The 18,540-nt window shown below is 47.2% G+C and overlaps 1 protein-coding gene across 8 annotated transcripts in view; it reads right to left on the bottom strand.

Annotated features, from left to right (window-relative positions):
- The window catches only part of SLMAP (sarcolemma associated protein), a 1,163,639-nt gene that overhangs the window by 437,100 nt on the left and 707,999 nt on the right, over window positions 1-18,540 (bottom strand). For all 8 annotated transcript variants that reach the window (XM_086939108.1, XM_086939110.1, XM_086939104.1 and 5 more), the window contains one exon: window positions 5,483-5,563. In XM_086939108.1, the coding sequence (XP_086795234.1) occupies window positions 5,483-5,563 (81 nt within the window). The remainder of the gene's footprint in view (window positions 1-5,482; window positions 5,564-18,540) is intronic.

Raw genomic sequence — 18,540 nt, forward strand, 5'->3', positions numbered from 1 at the left:
CATCCAGGTCTCCGTGAGGAAGGCAACGTCTGGAGCTGTGGTGTCGAGGAGGTTCCAGAGTTCGATGGCATGTCTGTGGATGGAGGGGGTGTTGAGCAGGATGCACTTGAGGTGGGTACTGCTGGTGTTCGGCTTGGTGGGTGCTGGTGCGAGGCAGGTCCGGATGCAGGTGAACTTGCAGGCGTGGCAGCTGAAGGGTCCGTGGGTACGTCGTGGAGAGGCTTGATGGCATTCTGGGAGTCGGCCGGTGTTGAGAGCGGTGAGGGTGGCGGAGGAGTACGTCAGGCGGGTCGGTCGGGGTCTTCGTGGGCCAGGGGTCCTGGCGCTGGTCGCGATCCGGTCGCGGACGGGCGTAGACGGGCTTACCTTTGGCGCGCCTTCGGCGCACAATCGGCGCGCCCGCTGCGCGTGACCGCTGCGCGTCCGCACGGTCGCCATTTAAGGCGAAGTGCGCGGGTGGGCGGAGCAGCTGGGAGGCGGGAGCGGGGAGGGAACAGAAGAGAAAAAGGGGCGGGGCCAATGTCGGTGGCGGGAAGCGAGAGCGGAGGGCGGCGAGGTAGGCGGCCAATCAGGAAGGAAACTGGACACGGCACAGGGGAAACAAAGAAATTAACAGGCACAAATTTAGGGCAAAACAAATAAAAACAGCAAAATACGCGAGCAGACGGCAGAAACAGACAAGCACAAATTACGGGCAAAACGAGGAAAAACAGCAAAATACGCGAGCAGACGGCAGAAACAGACAAGCACAAATTTAGGGCAAAACAAGGGAAAACAGCAAAATACGCGAGCAGACGGCAGAAACAGACAAGCACAAATTTAGGGCAAAACAACTGGGAAACCAGAGGGGAGCGACCACGGCGTCAGCGAGGCCGGCGGCGAGGCAGAAGGCAGGCAGAGGGGAACACACGCAGCAGCTGGTGGCCGTGCGGCGCGGGGATGTCCCACAAGTGGTTAGGGGGGTCTAGAGGGCCAACCATCTCAATTTTAGAGACAGATGTTTCTGAATGTACCAAAGCAATAGCGCCAACCTGATTGCTATATACATTAATTGTAGGTTGACCTTCCTCTTTACCCTTACAATTTGTTTCTTCTGGTTTCGAACCCCCCATCTGAACCTTATCCTTTCCCCTTTCCCATAAACTATACAATTGACCTTTTCCCTTTAGTAATAAAGCGGGGGTATCTTTGTTTCGTAGGGGATTTGATTTAGTCTTAGAGCAGGTCCTACCCACTAATACACGCCCAGATCTTAATTTTTTTGCCGTCATTTTAAAACAAATAGATCCCAGCAATAACAACCATACAAAATTAAAATGACACAATGGCCGTATACCGAATTAATAATCCCAAACCACAATTAAAATATTAGGAAAGATATAGACACAGCTTACTTCAAATCCGTCTCTATAGCAAGAGGGCTGAGGAAATAGAGTAATACACATATCAAGCAAAATAGTATTACAATGGGTGCACTCCAAAAGGGTATGCCCAGCCCAGCCTACTCAAGCCTTAGAGGGCCCGCCCTTTGCCCGGGCTTAGCCCCGCGCTTTGTCCCACGCGCGTCCCGCGTTGCGGGTAACTGATTCAGTTATAAAGCCCTAGCCAGGTGGGGGCGTGTCCAGGGAGGGAAGAGGCAGCAGGTGTGAGATGCAGAATTGCCTGCTGGCCTCGCAGTCCCTCCGTGAGATTACAAACACAGCGCTGGAGTTCCGTGAACGGCTCCCGCAAAGCGGGGGCCGTGAACAGTTGCCGCTGAGCCCCTTAGGTATCCACAAGTATCCTCGCAGTCAGGAAGAGCAGTGGAAATAACACAATCTCGCCAAATAGCTCTCTAGGAACGAGAGCAAAAACGGGGATTATGAGCAGCCAGGCGGGGGCGTGTCCAGGGAGGGAAGAGGCAGCAGGTGTGAGATGCAGTATTGCCTGCTGGGCCTCGCAATCCCTCCGTGAGATTACAAACACAGCGCTGGAGTCCCGTGAACGGCTCCCGCGAAGCGGGGGCCGTGAACAGTTGCCGCTGAGCCCCTTAGGTATCCACAAGTATCCTCGCAGTCAGGAAGAGCAGTGGAAACAACACAATCTCGCCAAATAGCACTCCATGTATTGTGTCCAGAACAGCTCGAATGAAAGGGGAGTATCTGAGGAGTCAGGTGTGACTGGCACGTTGATAGTGAACCCAAGCAAATGCAAGAGGTTCGCCATAGTCTGGGGGTGGGAGACGACAACCTGAGATGAGCCTGCCTTCAACAGCCAGTTGTTGAGATAAGGGAAGACTGGCATTTCCTGATCCCTGCAAATAAGCTGCGGCCATCATCTTGGTGAATACCCGAGGGGCGTTGGTAAGAACAAAAGGCAACAGTAACTGAAGTGCTCATGGTCTACGGTAAACCACAGGTGACCCTGATGAGCAGGCAAGACGGGGATGTGAAAATAAGAATCATGCAAGTTCAAAGCTACCATCATGTCTCCAGGGTCCAAAGCAGACAAAGCCTGAGCCAATGTGAGCATCTTGAACTTCTCCTTTTTGAGGAAGAGGTTGAGGGTTCTCAGATCTAAGATGGGGTGAAGCCCTTCGTTCGTTTTGGGGATCAGGAAGTAGCAGGAATTGCAACCACTGCCCTCTTCTGACACCATAACCCTCTTTATCGCTCCCTTGGCCAAGAGAGCTGTGACTTCCTCGCGGAGCAAGGACAGATGATCCTCCATCAGCTGGTCACGAGATGGAGACAAAGGAGGAAGGGAGGATTCAAAGGGAAGGGGGGATTCAAAGGGTAGGGAGTAGCCCCTGCGAATAATCTGTAAAACCCACCCGTCCGATGTTACGGATGGCCAATGGTGGAGAGGATATAGGATTCTGCCACTAACTGGACACCCATGACCGTGTAGAGCAAGATTAGGAGGGCTTAGAGGATGCGGCTGCACGGGATTTGGCGGTTGTGGCAGACTTCTGACCACCTGGCCCACGGGGTCATTATGAACCGGGCCCTCACCCTCTCACAGTCAGGGAAGCTTGCATGGGGCGGTGCTGGAATATGGTTAGTGATGTTGAACACCACCCCTACTGGGGTGGGGATGACACAGTGCAACTACGAGGCCCAAGGACTTGGCCGCAGCCCGCGAGTCCTTATAGAGATCCACTGCAGAGTCTGCCTGGTCTCCTAAGAGACTGTTGCCATCATGGGCATGTCCATGAGGGAAGCATGGACATCCGCTGAAAAGTCAGATGTTCTCAGCCAGCCATGGCGTCTAAGTGCCAAAGTCGAAGAAACCGTTCTGCCCAGCAAGTTGGTCATGTCCAAACCTAATGGTGATCATCGCTGTATATCTTCCATCCTTGATCACTTGGAAGAGAATGGCCCGGGCCTCCTCCATGACTTATGGCAGCACTTGCACAACTGTGTCCCACAGAGTGTAGGAGAGGCAGCCTAATAAGTATGCAGCGTTCACCGACCACAATGCAAGCCTGGTGGAAGATTACATCTTTCCCAAGCTATCCAGACTATTGGATTCCCTGTCCAGGAGTGCGGCAGGCAACACGCCATGGGATGTAGAGTCTTGGACTACCAAGTTTTCAGGGGTGAGGTGTTGGGGGGAGGAAGTTCAGGTCTCCAGGTGCGGGCGGTGGTGGCAGGAATTTGTCCTATTCATAACAGCCCCTGTGCTGGGCTTGGACAAGTTCCCAGTAGCACATGTGTCAGTGCTTCATTAAAAAGGAGCACGGTTTCAGAAGCGGAAGGTCCTGGTTGTAGCACTTCCATCAAGATGTTAGTCTTGACTGCCACCGAGGGCAACTCGATATCCAGGACCTCAACTGACCTCTTCACCACCAAGCCATATGATGCTCCCTCCTCCGTAGCCACGGTAGGGAGATAAAGCATACCAGTATCGGGGACTGTATCAAGACCACTGAAATCACCCAGTTCCTCACAAAAGTCCATATTTTCCTGGCCTTCAAACTGGTATTATAAAGTGACCAGTAACCCCTACCATTCTTCCCTGAGGCCAAGCCCTTCAGACTAGGACTCAGGTGGCGACCTAGGACACAAGGGTCCTATAAGCGCCGGAATCAATGTTTGTCAACTCCATTCCAACTCGGTCTGATTCGTGGATATAAATGGGGCTGGCACGGTTGGTGGGTGCTGATGGTGCCAGAAGCATCAGAGTCAGGGATGGCATCAGGAGGGGTCGCTGTGGCACTACCAACACCAGTCCGGATCTGGGAACGGATCCACAGGCCCACTGGAGCAGAGGCCGAAGCTGCCGACACGGAACCACATAGTGCCCCAAAAGCACCCAGAGGGCTTTATACACACAAATACGCAACGCATGGCCTTGTAAAATTCTTTTACCTGAGTGAGTCACTACGGCTCCTGGAAAAGCTGGGAGGCTTGGAATCAGCCCCGGCAACAACTCAGAAGAACCGTGCCTTCGAACGCTGTAGCTCCTTCTTCGCGTCGGCCGCCCGATGAGAAGTCGAAGCATGCTTCGACTTATTATGCTTCGTCCCTGAATGTCCCAATAACTAGGAATGTGGAGAAGAGGATTTGGAGCTCCTGGAGCGGTCCTGCGACCTCCCTATCGATCTAGACTAAAATCTACTAAGAGTCCTGCAGCCTTCAGTGCCATGGCCCGGCAGTCCAAGCATGACTTGAAGTTGTGGTCGCGCTCCAGACACCACAGACACAAGAGGTGTGGATCTGTAACTGACATGGTGCAATGACAGATGCTACACGGTTTAACCCCAGTCTTCCTCTAAGACATCCTCGACACAATCAGGAGGAAGAATTCAACAATAAAGAACTTAAAAGATCTTTACAATTCTGTCAAAGGGTAGCTTTCTTCATGTCAGCGCTATCTGGTGCGGAAAGAAAAGAACTGACATCAGCACACCAAGGTGGCACCTATATAGGTGATGCGGATGTCACTTCCGGGGCAGATGCCGCATGGAGGTGATCAACGCCACCTACTAGCACGCAGTGGTACTGCTCAAGCAAAAATCTTTCGGATCCAGTCCCATGCCTAGGAAATTCGAAGGTAAGGAATCTACGGCTGGATGGGTCTATGAAATACCATCATTTCTGCTATTTCTAAGCACTCTAAACAAAAGACATGATGCTAAACTACAAAGTTCAACTTCTATTGTCTATCACTTTAACTGAGTAATTGCTTCTGGGGCTAGCTCTTATCAAATCTTTCCATATTTATCCAAAGTTAGGCAGGTGTAACAAAGTAACGCTAATGTTCAGATCAGGTTTACCAAATCGAAAACAAAACCTAGGAAGAAAACTGTTCATAGATTATGTGACCTTACCATCAAAGCCTTGCTCTACTTGTATAATTCACCCAGGGTTGGCTGCTGGAAAACCATGTGCCCTCCCTCCACTTCAATCAAAACTGGTCATAATTGGTGCGCATGTACATGATACAAAGATGTGACCTATTAGTAAATAGTATTACAAGTGATTTTGTACACACAAACCTGTAGTGTCGTCACTGCTTTTTTCTTTGCTTGGACTGAGGGTATCTGATAAATCAGCTTCCTTGGCTTCTGCTTGACTTTCTAGAATAGAAGTAACAGAATGTATTAACTACAACATAACTCTTGCTTAGACTTGCATATCCCCCCTCTGTCTCAAAACAAAGTTACTGACGGCAGTGGCAAATTGGATTTACTAACAGTCTAGAGAGAAACTAGGTAGGCATATGCTAACATTACAATCTAAAATACATCACTTGGAAACTTTTATTAATACTGATTTTATTAAGTTTAGATATAAGGAAATAATATGTATGAGAACTGTTATGTTATTTTAGAGTGCTGCAATTGTTATAAAACATTTATTCCTTACACACAAAACTCATCTCCCTAGAACTTTAATGTTTCTCCATACCTCCTCTCCAGTGCACAGCCTATATTCCTTTCCCATCAAATGTCCGATACCCACATTATGTATTTACATAGATCATGTGTTTTAATTTTAATAGTTAGGTATAAAGATTCAGGGCTTTTATGCATAAGACCTGTGCACACATCAGTATTCCCGACATTATGTTAGTTAATAGAAGTCTCCAGGTTGGGTCAAATTGAAGGTGTTCCCTTTTGACAGTGGACATCAACGTTTGAAACACTAGAATATTCCACAGGGATGCATGCCAATGAACTACCATGGGAGGATCCCTCTTCCTCCAGCAAGTTGTAATAGTCAATTTTGCTGTTCCTAGAAACAGGCAAATTAGGGCTTGATACAACATCAACAGCCTGAAACAGGGGGGAAGGGGTAAGGAGGGAAGGGGGAAAGGGGGAAAGGCGAAGGCAGGAGGGGTGGGTGGGGGGGGGGGGGGGGTTAGGCGGGGAGGACTTGCTCCCAAAATGATTGTGACTGTCTTCAGGAAGGGGGAGTCCCAGTATATCCTTAATCACCTGCACAACCTGCTTCCAGAAGTATTTTCATTTTTGGCATTCACACCAAATATGAAATGTGTCTTCTCTCAAGCCACAGCCTCTCCAAAAATCTGGACTGGCATTCAAGGTGATACAATGAAGCCTGTCTGGACATAGTACCAGCCATGTGTCCATTTATAATTAACCTCCTTGCTGCTAACACATACTGAAATTTTGTATATATCATTTCAGAGACCTTCCTACTCCTTGGCTGTGATATTTTTAGATAGGGCACAATCCTGCCGTAAGGATACACTCTTGATGGAGAGCACTTTGTTTCCACTACAACGTTTATATTGTTTTGATAGGATACCCCTGGAGGAGAAAATAGTTACAGTTTTTCAATAGCATTTTTGCCCTTCGACTTGCTGACCTACTGTTTCGGTGCATAGCCCAGTGGCACAGGAGAGCATAGTGTAATCATTCCATTTCACAAATGGCGTAAACATTTTTGCAGTATGTTAAAGATGTAATGCCCCCTCTATGGGAAAATTCAAAACAAGCCTGCATCCTCCTCTCCACTGGTCACATGCACAGCATGGAGAGACATTGTGAAGTTGGGGTTGAAATTAATTAGGGTATAAAGTGATGGGAAAGCAGTAAATCCCTGATTCAGTGATATATAATCTCAGACTGTTAGCTTTCTTTGGACCAGGGTACTAAGATGAACATTTATAGGACACCACCACCTCTCCAGCCATATCCCATCCCACAGCAATCAACCCACTATTGCTCCTTCCATAAACAGGCAAATTTGATCCATTTGCAATTTTGACCATTCAATTGCCACTTTCAGCTTGTAGTATGTTTGGAAATCTGGTAATCCCCCTACAGCCGCAAGAGTGACTTCACAACCTAAAGCCTTTCCATACAAAGCAATGAACCAACTGAGTCTCTCATATCAAAGTAAAATAATTTTACTGGTAAGAACTGGAATGGGTACATCACCAGAGGCAAAACAGCCTATTTTCAGGAGCATATACTTTGTTTGCAGCCTAATTATTGCTTCTAACGATTGGTCCATCCTCTTTGGCAGCCTATTTATCATGAAGATATAGAGCAGCTGACCCATCTCTTAGTTTTAGGCTTTGAAAGTGGCCTCTGTTGCTTTCTTTCCGTTATGAGTGGCAGTGATTCTAGGATTCTAACTATGACACGATGCATTACAGGCAGTGATTATTGTGCTTGCCATACCTAACTGTGTGTAAATTGTCCACATAAAAGCAAGCCGACACAGATATATTATTGAATGGAATATATGCAGCCTTCACCAATCTTTGTGGCATTCATACGTTCTCTCTGAGGGTGAACGTAAGGAGTTTGCTCGAAAAATGCTTTTGAAAAAGTGAAAGGAAAATGCTACTTACCAGTATGCATCTGTTCTTGGCATGTAGAGCTGCAGAGTTGTACACTATGCATAGATCGCCATCTGGTGTTGGGCTTGTTTTTGTCTTCGAAGAAGTCTTGTAGTCACGAGTTTGGTGACTCCTCCTTCGGTCGACAGTGCGTATGGGCTTCGGCTCCATCGTTCAACTGTTTTGCCGGTAGGGTTAGATGGAGTAGTGAGAAATAGAAAGGTGTCCATGCGTGATGTATCTAACGAAGATAATACCGGATCAGACAGAGGTATCCAGGGAGGAAGGTGGGCGTGTACAACTCTACAGCTCTACATGCCAAGGACAGATGCACACTGATAAGTAGCATTTTGGGTTCGAGGCATTTGAGCTGCAGATTGTACACTATGTATAGACTATAAAGCAGTATCCTCCTTAGCGGTGGCTACCTGTATATGTTGCAGTCGTTTGAAAAAGTGTTTTTAGTACAGCCTGGCCCACACTAGCTTGTTGTTTTGCTTTCACAGCGACACAATAGTGTTTTGTGAAGGTGTGTGATGTGGCCCAAGTTGGTGCTTTGCATGTCATCTAGGGGAATGTTCCCTAAGAATGCCATAGATGCCCCTAGTTTACATGTAGAATGAGTCCTTGGGGGCATGGTTATTGTGCGTTTGGCTTTAAGGTAGCATATGTGTATGCATTTTACAATCCACCATGCAATTCCTGTTTTGGATATAGGATTGCCTTTATGAAGTGAGGAGAAAGCTTCTAAAAATTGTTTGGTTTTCCTATGGGGTTTTATTTTTTCGATGTAGTAAAGTAAAGCTCCTTTAACATCAAGGGTGTGTACAGCTCTCTCTGCCACTTTGTCTGGTTGAGGGAAGAATACTGGTTGTTCAACAGACTGGTTTAGTTGAAAGGCAGTTATTACTTTGGGTAAAAATGCTAAGAACCACTTTGTGATGATGGATTTGTAAAAATGGTTCTCGTATGGCTAATGCCTGGAGTTCGCTCACTCTTCTGAGAGATGAGATGGCGGCTAAAAATGCTACTTTCCAAGTAAGTTACTGTAGTTCACATTTGTGTAAAGGTTCAAATGAAGGACCCATTAGTCTGGTAAGGACTATATTGAGATTCCACACTGGGGAGAGTGGAGCTCTTGGTGGAATTATTCTTTTAAGTCCATCCATAAAAGCTTTGTTTGCGGGAACTCTAAACAAAGACAAATATCTGTTTTACAAGTAGGCCGCTATGGCAGCTAAATGTAATCTTATGGATGTATACACTAGGTTCGAATATGCTACTTACCAGTATGCATCTGTTCTTGGCATGTAGGGCTGCTGACATTCATATCTGTGCATAGATCGCCGCCTACTGTTGGGTCCGGATGATTGCACATTGTTGTCCTGGAAGAGTCTTCGAAGTATCACGAGATAGGTGGCTACTCCCCTGGACTACAGTGCGCATGGGCATCCTCTCCATCCTCAGATTGTTTTTCGCCATTGTGGCAGAGAGGGAGTGTAGTACAGTAAGTGATGACCATGCTAAGAGTAATTCTGAGTGCTGCAGCCGCTACAGACGCCGGGGAGGAGGGCGGGCAATATGAATATCAGCAGCCTTGCACAGGGGTGTGGAATTTATAAAATAAACTGCTTGTCCTATGGACGAAATGCAACTCAAATCTACTTGTCCTAAAAAAAATCAACTTGTCCCACCTATCGATAACATCAATCACAAGGGCGAACATGAAAACATTTGCCTATTATATAGCTTTAATATGTTATCTGTATTTGGGTGCGGTAAGTTTATAAGTTATTGTTTTCAGGATGGTTTATATGTATATTGGGAAGTGGATATCGATGCAGCATAGATTGAATGAATGTACCATTAAGGTGGTACATTATAAGGCTGCGTTGTGGGCATGATTGGGCCAAGAGTTGTCAAACGTGTACTACAAGTTGATGTGCTCGCGTAGCTCACTCTGGATGTGCTGTTGAAGAGAAAATACTGAAACAACTGAATGGCCTGTTACCATGCTATGCACAGGATGGTGCTAGCAGTTGTGTCTAATATGCACTGCGGATATAATGAGGGGGGTCTGTTTTCGAAAATTGGTGTATGTAGGGGTGTTAGTTGTAACAAGGCACAGAGAGAGGATTATAACCTCCTCGGTCAGATGAACAGATCTCACAGCTGTTTTCTGATTGGGCCTGCGACATCCACAGAAGTAGAACAAGGAAATGCAGTGATGCATTAAAAGCAAGAAAGCATGACATGCAGGACCTCCATGCTGGGGAGAGGTACTTAAGCACATGCCCTCTAGAACCCAAGATACAAAGCCATTGTCCACCTCTCTCATCACTAAAGTGTCATCAGTGATTTCACAAAACGGACAGGTTGATACAGAAATAAACCTGCGTAATTACTTTGACTTAATGTGGCCCTTTGAAAGTGCATGAGGAAGATGAGGAGGCTGAACCAGTAATTATACGATTATCTCTCTCAGCCATTCTTGGCATATAGGGGAGTTCACTGAGGAGGGACTGGAACATTTCCACACATGCCTCCATTATGCTGGGATAACTTTAAGAGAAATGGAAGGTTCTCCTTTAAAGCCACCTAGAGAAAAGAGGGCTAATAGGGGAGGATTAATAACCTCTCATTCATTCTATACTGTAAGGGGGGCTGCAAAAAGCTCCCTCACAACTGAGGAGCTTATGGGCAAAGTTGAAGCCCTCTCACACCTTGACTACTTAGGTGAATTCACTCTCCCGGAGATGAAACATTTTTTCCCATCGCTAGTTGAAGGTGGTCTGAATGATGGCTATAACAACACTTACAGCTGTGAGAAAAGCACATGGAGATTCTATAAGAGAAAAAATAATCCCTCTCGTAGTCACTAATACGACTGAGGGAGCTCACTTATGGAGTAGCTAATAAATTCTATTAATATAGGATTTTTCAGTAACAGTTTGAATTAGTAGAAAAAATGGAGAGAAATAAATGATGTAGGTGAGAACCAGTCAAAGCAAAAAAAAGGAAAAAAAATTGGAATTTAATATTAAATTGTGTTGTCTCGGTTGGTCAGTGATTGAAGAGCCTGAAGATAGCTCACAGCACTTAATGCTTTTTATAAACTATGATCTCTGCAATATGATTTTGAAGCAAATTATTTCCAATTCATGAGATTGTCCCCTTTTCTCACAGCAAAATATTTGGGTACATTGAAGCCAATTTGCTTCAGAGTAATATATCGGGCCAAAATGTGAACAGCTTGATTATGGGTGAATTTTATTTACCAGCCCTAAGGAACATTGGAAAGTCATCTCTGCAATACAGTCAAAGGCCATTTGTAGTCCTGCCTTAACCCAGTAGTAGCACTGTGACTCAGTATCCCTCGGACTGCACACACAAACCCACTGCTCAAACACAGAAGGCCACTAAACACACACTGCCACTGCACAGATGCACGAGCCCTTACGAGACATACACAATAGTGAAGACACACATGAAACCCTGCAGACACACGAGACCCTGCACACATGACACGGCAGATGCACACTTCTCGAGAGACACACACACTTAAGACACAGTACCCAACTAGAGACAAAGTTTCCCTGGCAGACACACAAACCCTCCCTGTAGAGACACACACACTCTGGGAGTGACACCCACACATCCTGGCACTGATACACACACCCTGGAACAGAGCACACATTATTGAAAAACACAAACCCCCTTGCACAGACACAGAGTATGCAGAGAAAGTCCCTGCAGACACATACTCCGACACAGAGACAGACCTTGAGGTACACACATGCACACACCTTCCCACTTTGATACACACAACCCAATGCAGAGACACGTGTACCACACATACACTCAATATTGCAATGACAAACAGACACCTTCCAAATGTGCACAATTCTACCCTACACAATCTGCTAATAGCACGTAACTACAGATATGCGAACGCTGTAAACAAATACACACAGGCACACTGCAGCAAACACATTCAGCAGGCCTACCATGCAGCAAAACACTACCCAAATGGTTTATCCTGTTGCCTGGTCAGTGCATGATATCAAGCAGTTGCATTAAGTGCTATTAGGAAGGTGGACCTGCCTTCTGGAATCAACACAGGGGAAAAACAGACAGGTTCCATACGCTCTCTGTTCAGGGAAGAATGGAGAAATGTAGCCTAGAGATGTGGGCCCGCTTGTCAGCTGGTTCCACACGCTCTCTGTTCAGGGAAGAATGGAGAAATGTAGCCTATATTGGAGATGTGGGCCCGCTTGACAGCTGGTTGACAGCTGATGGCCTGCTGGTTTAAGAGTTTTAGTGCAGGTAGTGGCATTCACTTATTTTGGCACTTGTAGAGAAAATAAATAGCTTTCAAAAGACAGATTGTGAGTGACTGTGCTGCAGTGACTATATCCATATACCCTTGCACACAAACCTAGGCCCCTAAGCACATAAGTGTAAACACATAAATCGATCTGACACACTGCAGGTTTCCCTTAGTCTGAATATTGGACATCAGAAGCCTGGCAGGAGCAAATATGTGAGAGATGGGTTTGAGGGGAAAGAATGAGCGCAAGTGCGTTATGTGACACGAGCCATGTTCATAGGAAGCCTGATGGGGAGGGAAAGAGAGAAACACCTCCATCAGGCCTGGGGCGGATATTGGAACCCGAGTGCAAGAAAACACCAACGAGAGCAGGCATCAGAGGCCCTGGGGGAACTAATAGCTGAAAGGGGGCACAGACGTCAGAACCACGAGGCGCAAGCTTTAAGGGGAGGCAGGCAGGAAACTGTCATAAACATGTCAGCTGAGAGCAACGAGATTTGGTGTGGCGAGAACCCCTCCCAGCCTCTTACCAGCTGCTTCTGAAGATGAATTAAACGAAACTGCATTGTCTTCTCCCTCCTTCACTGCCTCACGAACAGTGTGTGGCGCCTCGCGGCCAATAGCAAAACAGTGCCTGGCCCTAAACACACCCTCGCAGCAAGAATGCAGTTTCCTGCTGAGTGGTTTTAAAGTATTTCCTTGGCAAATACCCGGCTAAAATCTTGGGCTTCTAGTCCATTACAGGTCTTGATACTTTTCCCATGCTGATTGAATTTCATTATGCTTTTGTGACTGTCTGTGTACACCAGAGTGCAACAGCTTTATCCTGCTTATGGTTAGTTAATATCTAGTTGTCCGTCGGGCAAAATCCACATTAAATCTTCTTGCCCTTGACAGAAACCAACATGTCTCGGGCGTCGGGCGATATGAATTCCACCCCCCTGCCTGCATGCCAAGAACAGATGCATACTGGTAAGTAGCATATTCGGTTCGAGGCTTGTGGGCTGCTGAATTCATATCTGTGCATAGAATATATAGCAGTCCCTCTATTAGCGGCGGCTGCCCGTGCCAGCTGCAGCAGTCTGAAAAAGTGTTTTTAGAACAGCCTGTCCTACAGTTGCCTGCTGTTTGGAGTGCACATCTACGCTGTAGTGTTTGGTAAATGTGTGTATGGTAGACCATGTGGCTGCTCTACAGATTTCCTCTGAAGGATTGTTTCCAAGGAAAGCCATGGATGCCCCTAACTTTCGTGTTGAGTGGGCTCTCGGGGGAATCGTTAATGTGCGCTTAGCCTTTTGATAGCAAATCTGTATGCACTTAACGATCCACCTGGCTATACCTGCTTTCGAAATGGGGTTGCCTTTGTGTTGTGGTGAAAAGGCAACAAACAGTTGTTTTGTCTTCCTGAAATCTTTTGTCCAATCTATGCAGTACATTAGAGCTCTTTTGCCGTCAAGTGTGTGGAGCATTCTCTCTGCCACTGAATCTGGAAGAACACTGGCAGTTCTATAGTTTGATTCATATGGAACTGTGAAACTACTTTAGGCAGAAACTTAGGGTTAGTGCGTAGTACCATCCTGTTGGCGTGAATCTGTATGAATGGCTCTTGGATAGTTAGTGCTTGAAGTTCACTACCTCGTCGTAGCGATGTGATTGCTATTAGGAAAGCCACTTTCCACGTTAAGAATTGTATCTCGCATGAGTGTAGAGGCTCAAAAGTTGGACCCATCAGTCTGGTAAGGACCACATTCAGGTTCCATACAGGTGCCGGTGGGTGTCTGAGAGGAATAACTCGTTTGAGTCCCTCCAGAAAAGCTTTGATGGCAGGCACTATGAAAAGTGAGAGATGCTGCCTGTTTTGGAGATAAGCTGCTATTGTGGATAAATGTATACGTATGGAAGCATAGGCTAGATTGCATTTGTATAGATGTAATAGATAACAGATGATGTGGTGAGCAGATGCATCTAGCGGATTAATGTCGTTGTTGGCACAATAAATGACAAATCGCTTCCATTTTGCCGCATAACATGCTCTAGTTGTGGGCCTTCTTGCCTCCCTTATGATATCCATACAGTCAGGAGACAGGTTGAGGTAGCCAAATTCTAAGACCTCAGGAGCCAGATCACCAGGTTGAGCAGTTGCGGATCTGGATGCTGAATGTCGCCATGGCTCTGCGTCAAAAGTCTGGGTGTGAGTTGGGTAGCCTTTGATGCGGTACCACGGAGAGTTCTAGAAACGTGGTGTACCATGGTTGGCGTGCCCACGTTGGAGCAACAAGGATGAGAGTCATCGAGTGTTGCCTCAGTTTGCGTGCCACTAGCGGTATTAGCGGTGCTGGGGGAAAAGCGTACGCAAATTTGCCTGACCAGTTCATCCATATCGCATTTCCCTGCAACTGTGGGAACCTGGCGGCAAAGCTTTGGCATTTTGCGTTTTCCCTTGTGGCAAATAGGTCTATCTCTGGATGACCCCACTGCTGGAAGTACGGCTGGAGTACTGATGGATGTATCTCCCACTCGTGCATCTGGTGGCTGTGCCTGCTGAGCAGGTCCGCCATCTGATTGTCCTTGCCTGGGAGGTGTTCTGCCATGAGGAAGATGTTTCTCTGAATGGCCCACTTCCACATGCTCTGAGCCAGATGAGACACCTATGGAGAGTGTGTACCTCCCTGCTTCTGTATGTAGTACATGGCAGTCATGTTGTCTGTCCGGGTCAAAACTACTTCGTTGCACAAATGTACTTTTGAATGCTTTCATTGCCATGAAGATTGCCATCAGTTCCAGAAGGTTGATGTGCATCTTTTTCTGCTGTGTTGTCCATAGTCCCTGCACTGTGTAGTGGAGTACATGAGCTCCCCATCCCTGGAGAGATGCGTCCGTCGTCAGTATTATCTGTGGCACAGGCTCTTGGAACAGTCAGCCCCTGCAAAGGTTTTGTGGGTTCCACCAATGCAGAGAGCTGTATGCACGACCGGTCACCAACACTAGGTCTTTCAATTGTCCGTGAGCCTGATTCCACGGACGTGCTAAGCACTCCGGAAGCGGACGCATGTGTAGTCTCGTGTGCGGGACTATAAAGATGCAGGAGGCCATCATGCCTATCAACTGCATGAACACTAGTGCTGGAAGCGAGTGTTGTGGTTTGAATTTCCGTATCAGCAATTGCATGCCGTTGATCCTCACTGAATTTGGCTGTGCTTTGGCTGCCAGAGTGTCTATTGTCGCGCCCAAGTATTACCGTACGTGGGCGGGCTGAAGGTGGGACTTTGGATAATTCAGTGAAAACCCCAGATTGTGAAGAAGGTGAATGGTGTGGGACATGTGGGTGGCACATGGCTGGGCCGACTTTGCTTGGATAAGCCAGTCATCCAGACATGGGTAGACGTGAACGTTTTGTTTCCGTAGGTGTGCAGCACTGTCGCTAGGCACTTGGTAAACACCCTGGGTGCTGTTGTTACTCCGAAAGGGAGGACTTTGAACTGATAATGCTGATCCTGAATGGTAAATGAGATATTTTCTGTGTGACGGTGTACCGGTATATGGAAATAGGCATTCTTTAGATCTAGCGTTGCGAGGAAATCTCCCTGACTGAGTAACGGTAGAACCTGCTGTAATGTGAGCATGTGAAAATGTTCTGACAAGATGTATTGGTTTAGGGGCCTGAGGTCCAGTATGGGTCTGAGGGACCCGTCCTTTTTTGGGATCAAGAAGTACAGCGAGTACACCCCTGTGCCTTTTTGTTCTACAGGCACGAGCTCTATGGCTCCTTTTTGCAGCATGCTGACTACCTCTTGCTGCAATAACTGTATATGCTCAGCAGACATAGGACGGTGTCTTGGGGGTATGTTGGGTGGAGTGGATGTTAACTCCAGACAATAACCGTACTGGATAAGCTGCCTCAGCCAACTGTCTGTAGAGATGGATTTCCAGACCAGCAGGAACTGTTGTAGTCTCCCCCCGACCGGTGTTTTATGGTCGTGGGGTAGTGACAAGGCGTCACTGTTTGTTAGTGGCGGAGGATCGGGAGTTGTTGTTTCCACAACCTCTGCCCTTGGTGCTGTTTCCACGATAGCCACACCTATTGTTCTTGTTGTAGGTGGTCTGCGTGCCTCCTTTACTTTGCTGTGTCTGCTGGGACACCTGGCCTCTGGAAGCTCCTCTATTGTTGGAACGACGAAAAGAACCACCCCTGAACTGCTGCAACTGTAGAGCCCCCATAGACTTTACAGTCTCTGTGTCCTTTTTTTTTTTTTTTCTAAGGTGGTGTCCACTTCTGGGCCAAATAAGTAATCTGGGTTAACTGGCTGATTGAGTATGGTGGTTTGTATCTCAGGCTTGAATCCGGAGATTCTCAGCCAGGCATGTCTTCGTAACATAACGCTTGTATTAATAGCCCTGGCTGCAGTGTCTGCTGCGTCTTGCGCACACTTAATAGATGCTGTGGATAGAAGTTTCCCTTCTTGTATTAGCATTTCTGCTGCCTCCTTATACTCATCTGGCAAGTGTTTTAACAGGGTCTCAAGTGTATCATAATGAGCCCTGTCGTATCTGGCTAAGAGGGCCTGTGTGTTGGAGATTCGCCAGACATTTGCCGCCTGAGCTGCCACCCTTTTCCCTGAGGCTTCTAGCACTTTAGATTCCTTGTCAGGGGGAGGAGCATCACCCGTGGTCTGCGAGTTCACTCTTTTACGAGCATTTGAAACAACCAGAGAGTCCAATGGCAACTGTCCCCTGATATATGTAGGGTCCACAGGTGCTGATTTGTATTTTTTTTTCCAATCCTGGGGTTTACCACTCTTGCCCTTGTGGTCTCCTTAAAGATGTCTCCAGCGTATTTCAGGACACCTTTTAGCATGGGTAGAGTCTTGACAGTTCTCTCTGAGGTTGAGAAGGTGTCAAATAAAAAGTCCTCTTCAATAGGGTCAGCATGGAGCTGGACATCGTGATTTTTTGCTGCCCTCTCAATAAGTGCGTTAAACGCAGCTGTGTCTTCTGTAGGTGAGGTTTTAACAGCATAGATATGACTGTCAGGGGCATTTTGTGGCTCCCCTGGGTCAACAGTGTCTGTCCAGGGTTCAGTGTGGTCTTCTGGATTAGTGTCTACAGGATAACTGTAATCCTCATTGTCACCATCCCCTACATCCACATCTGAATGTGTGGGTGAAAAAGGAGCAGGTTCTTGTCCATATTGTTGTAGAGGTTCAAAAAGAAGAGGTGATGTTGCAGACTCCCTTTTTTTCTTTAATGGAATTTTATACGACTCCATTGGCTGTTCTGTGGCGATCTTTCGCTTTTAAATGGAAAGTCTACCAGTCTAAGCGGTGATGAATTGCCTCAACTGATCTTCCTGCAGAGGCTGTCGATGCTTTGTGGCCCCTTCAGTAGTTGTAGGCTTTTGCCCCATGGACACCTTCTTGGCCGCTTCAATGGCCGTCTTAGGGGCGAACGCCTTAGGTGTCACTGGCGGCGGCAGTATAAACTTAATCGGTGCCGACGCCTTTGGAGTTTTACTGACTGTCTTTGGGGGTGGAGTGGCCTTCGGTCCGACAGCTATAGCTTTCTCCTTAATGCGCTGCAGCGAGTCCAACACCTGCTTTGAAAAAGAGGCGGATGGTTGTGTTGAATCGACGGGGTCCTTAGAGCCACTGCTCATTTTGGGCTCTAGGTCTTTGCTGACCTTTGCTTTGTGGAGTTGACGTTTAGGATCGAGAACATTCTGTGTTTCGAGTCCTTTGTTTGTGTCTACGGTCTTCGGCGCTGACTTCTTTGGGTCGATGTCCTTGACCTTTTTCTTCGGTGCCCCGGCCTTCGGCTCGACACCCTTTAGCGACCTCTTCGGGTCGATAACACTCTTTTGTTTTGTCGGAGTCGATGGTTCAGAAGCCTTTGATCCGACCAAAGTAAGTTGTACTTTCGGTTTCGATTTTGTTTCCGGTGCTTTCGGTTTTGTAGTCACCAATGTTTTTTGTTTCGATTTCGATCGATCAACCGATGGCTCTTTTGAATTGTCCGTAGCCGGGCCTTGAAGCGAGGCTGTAGAACTATGCGTTTGATCTTGGGTAAGGCCTTGTAGCGATCCCTCGACCTGAGCCTTATAGAGTGTTTTAGTCTCAGCCCCCATACCAATGGTTGGGCCTAGCTCCTCGCTCGAGCTATCTTCTACGGCCCCAAAGGCCTCATCGTCGTCTCCTACCTCGTCGACGACGTCTTCATTTTCGACTATCTCCTCATCCTCTGCGTCATAACTGGAGTCAATCTCTGATGCAGGATCAGACAGGTTCCCTCGAACTTCCTGCTCGACTCCCTCAATATCGAAGATGTTCAACCGGGTCAGGTGTCGTCTGCTGGGCTTCCTTCCGCGCCGCGCGTCGAAGGCGAAGTGTTTTTTTGGATCGGAACCGAGAACAAAC

This window comes from Lissotriton vulgaris, chromosome 9, assembly GCF_964263255.1.
Source record: "Lissotriton vulgaris chromosome 9, aLisVul1.2, whole genome shotgun sequence".
Lineage (NCBI taxonomy): Eukaryota > Metazoa > Chordata > Amphibia > Caudata > Salamandridae > Lissotriton > Lissotriton vulgaris.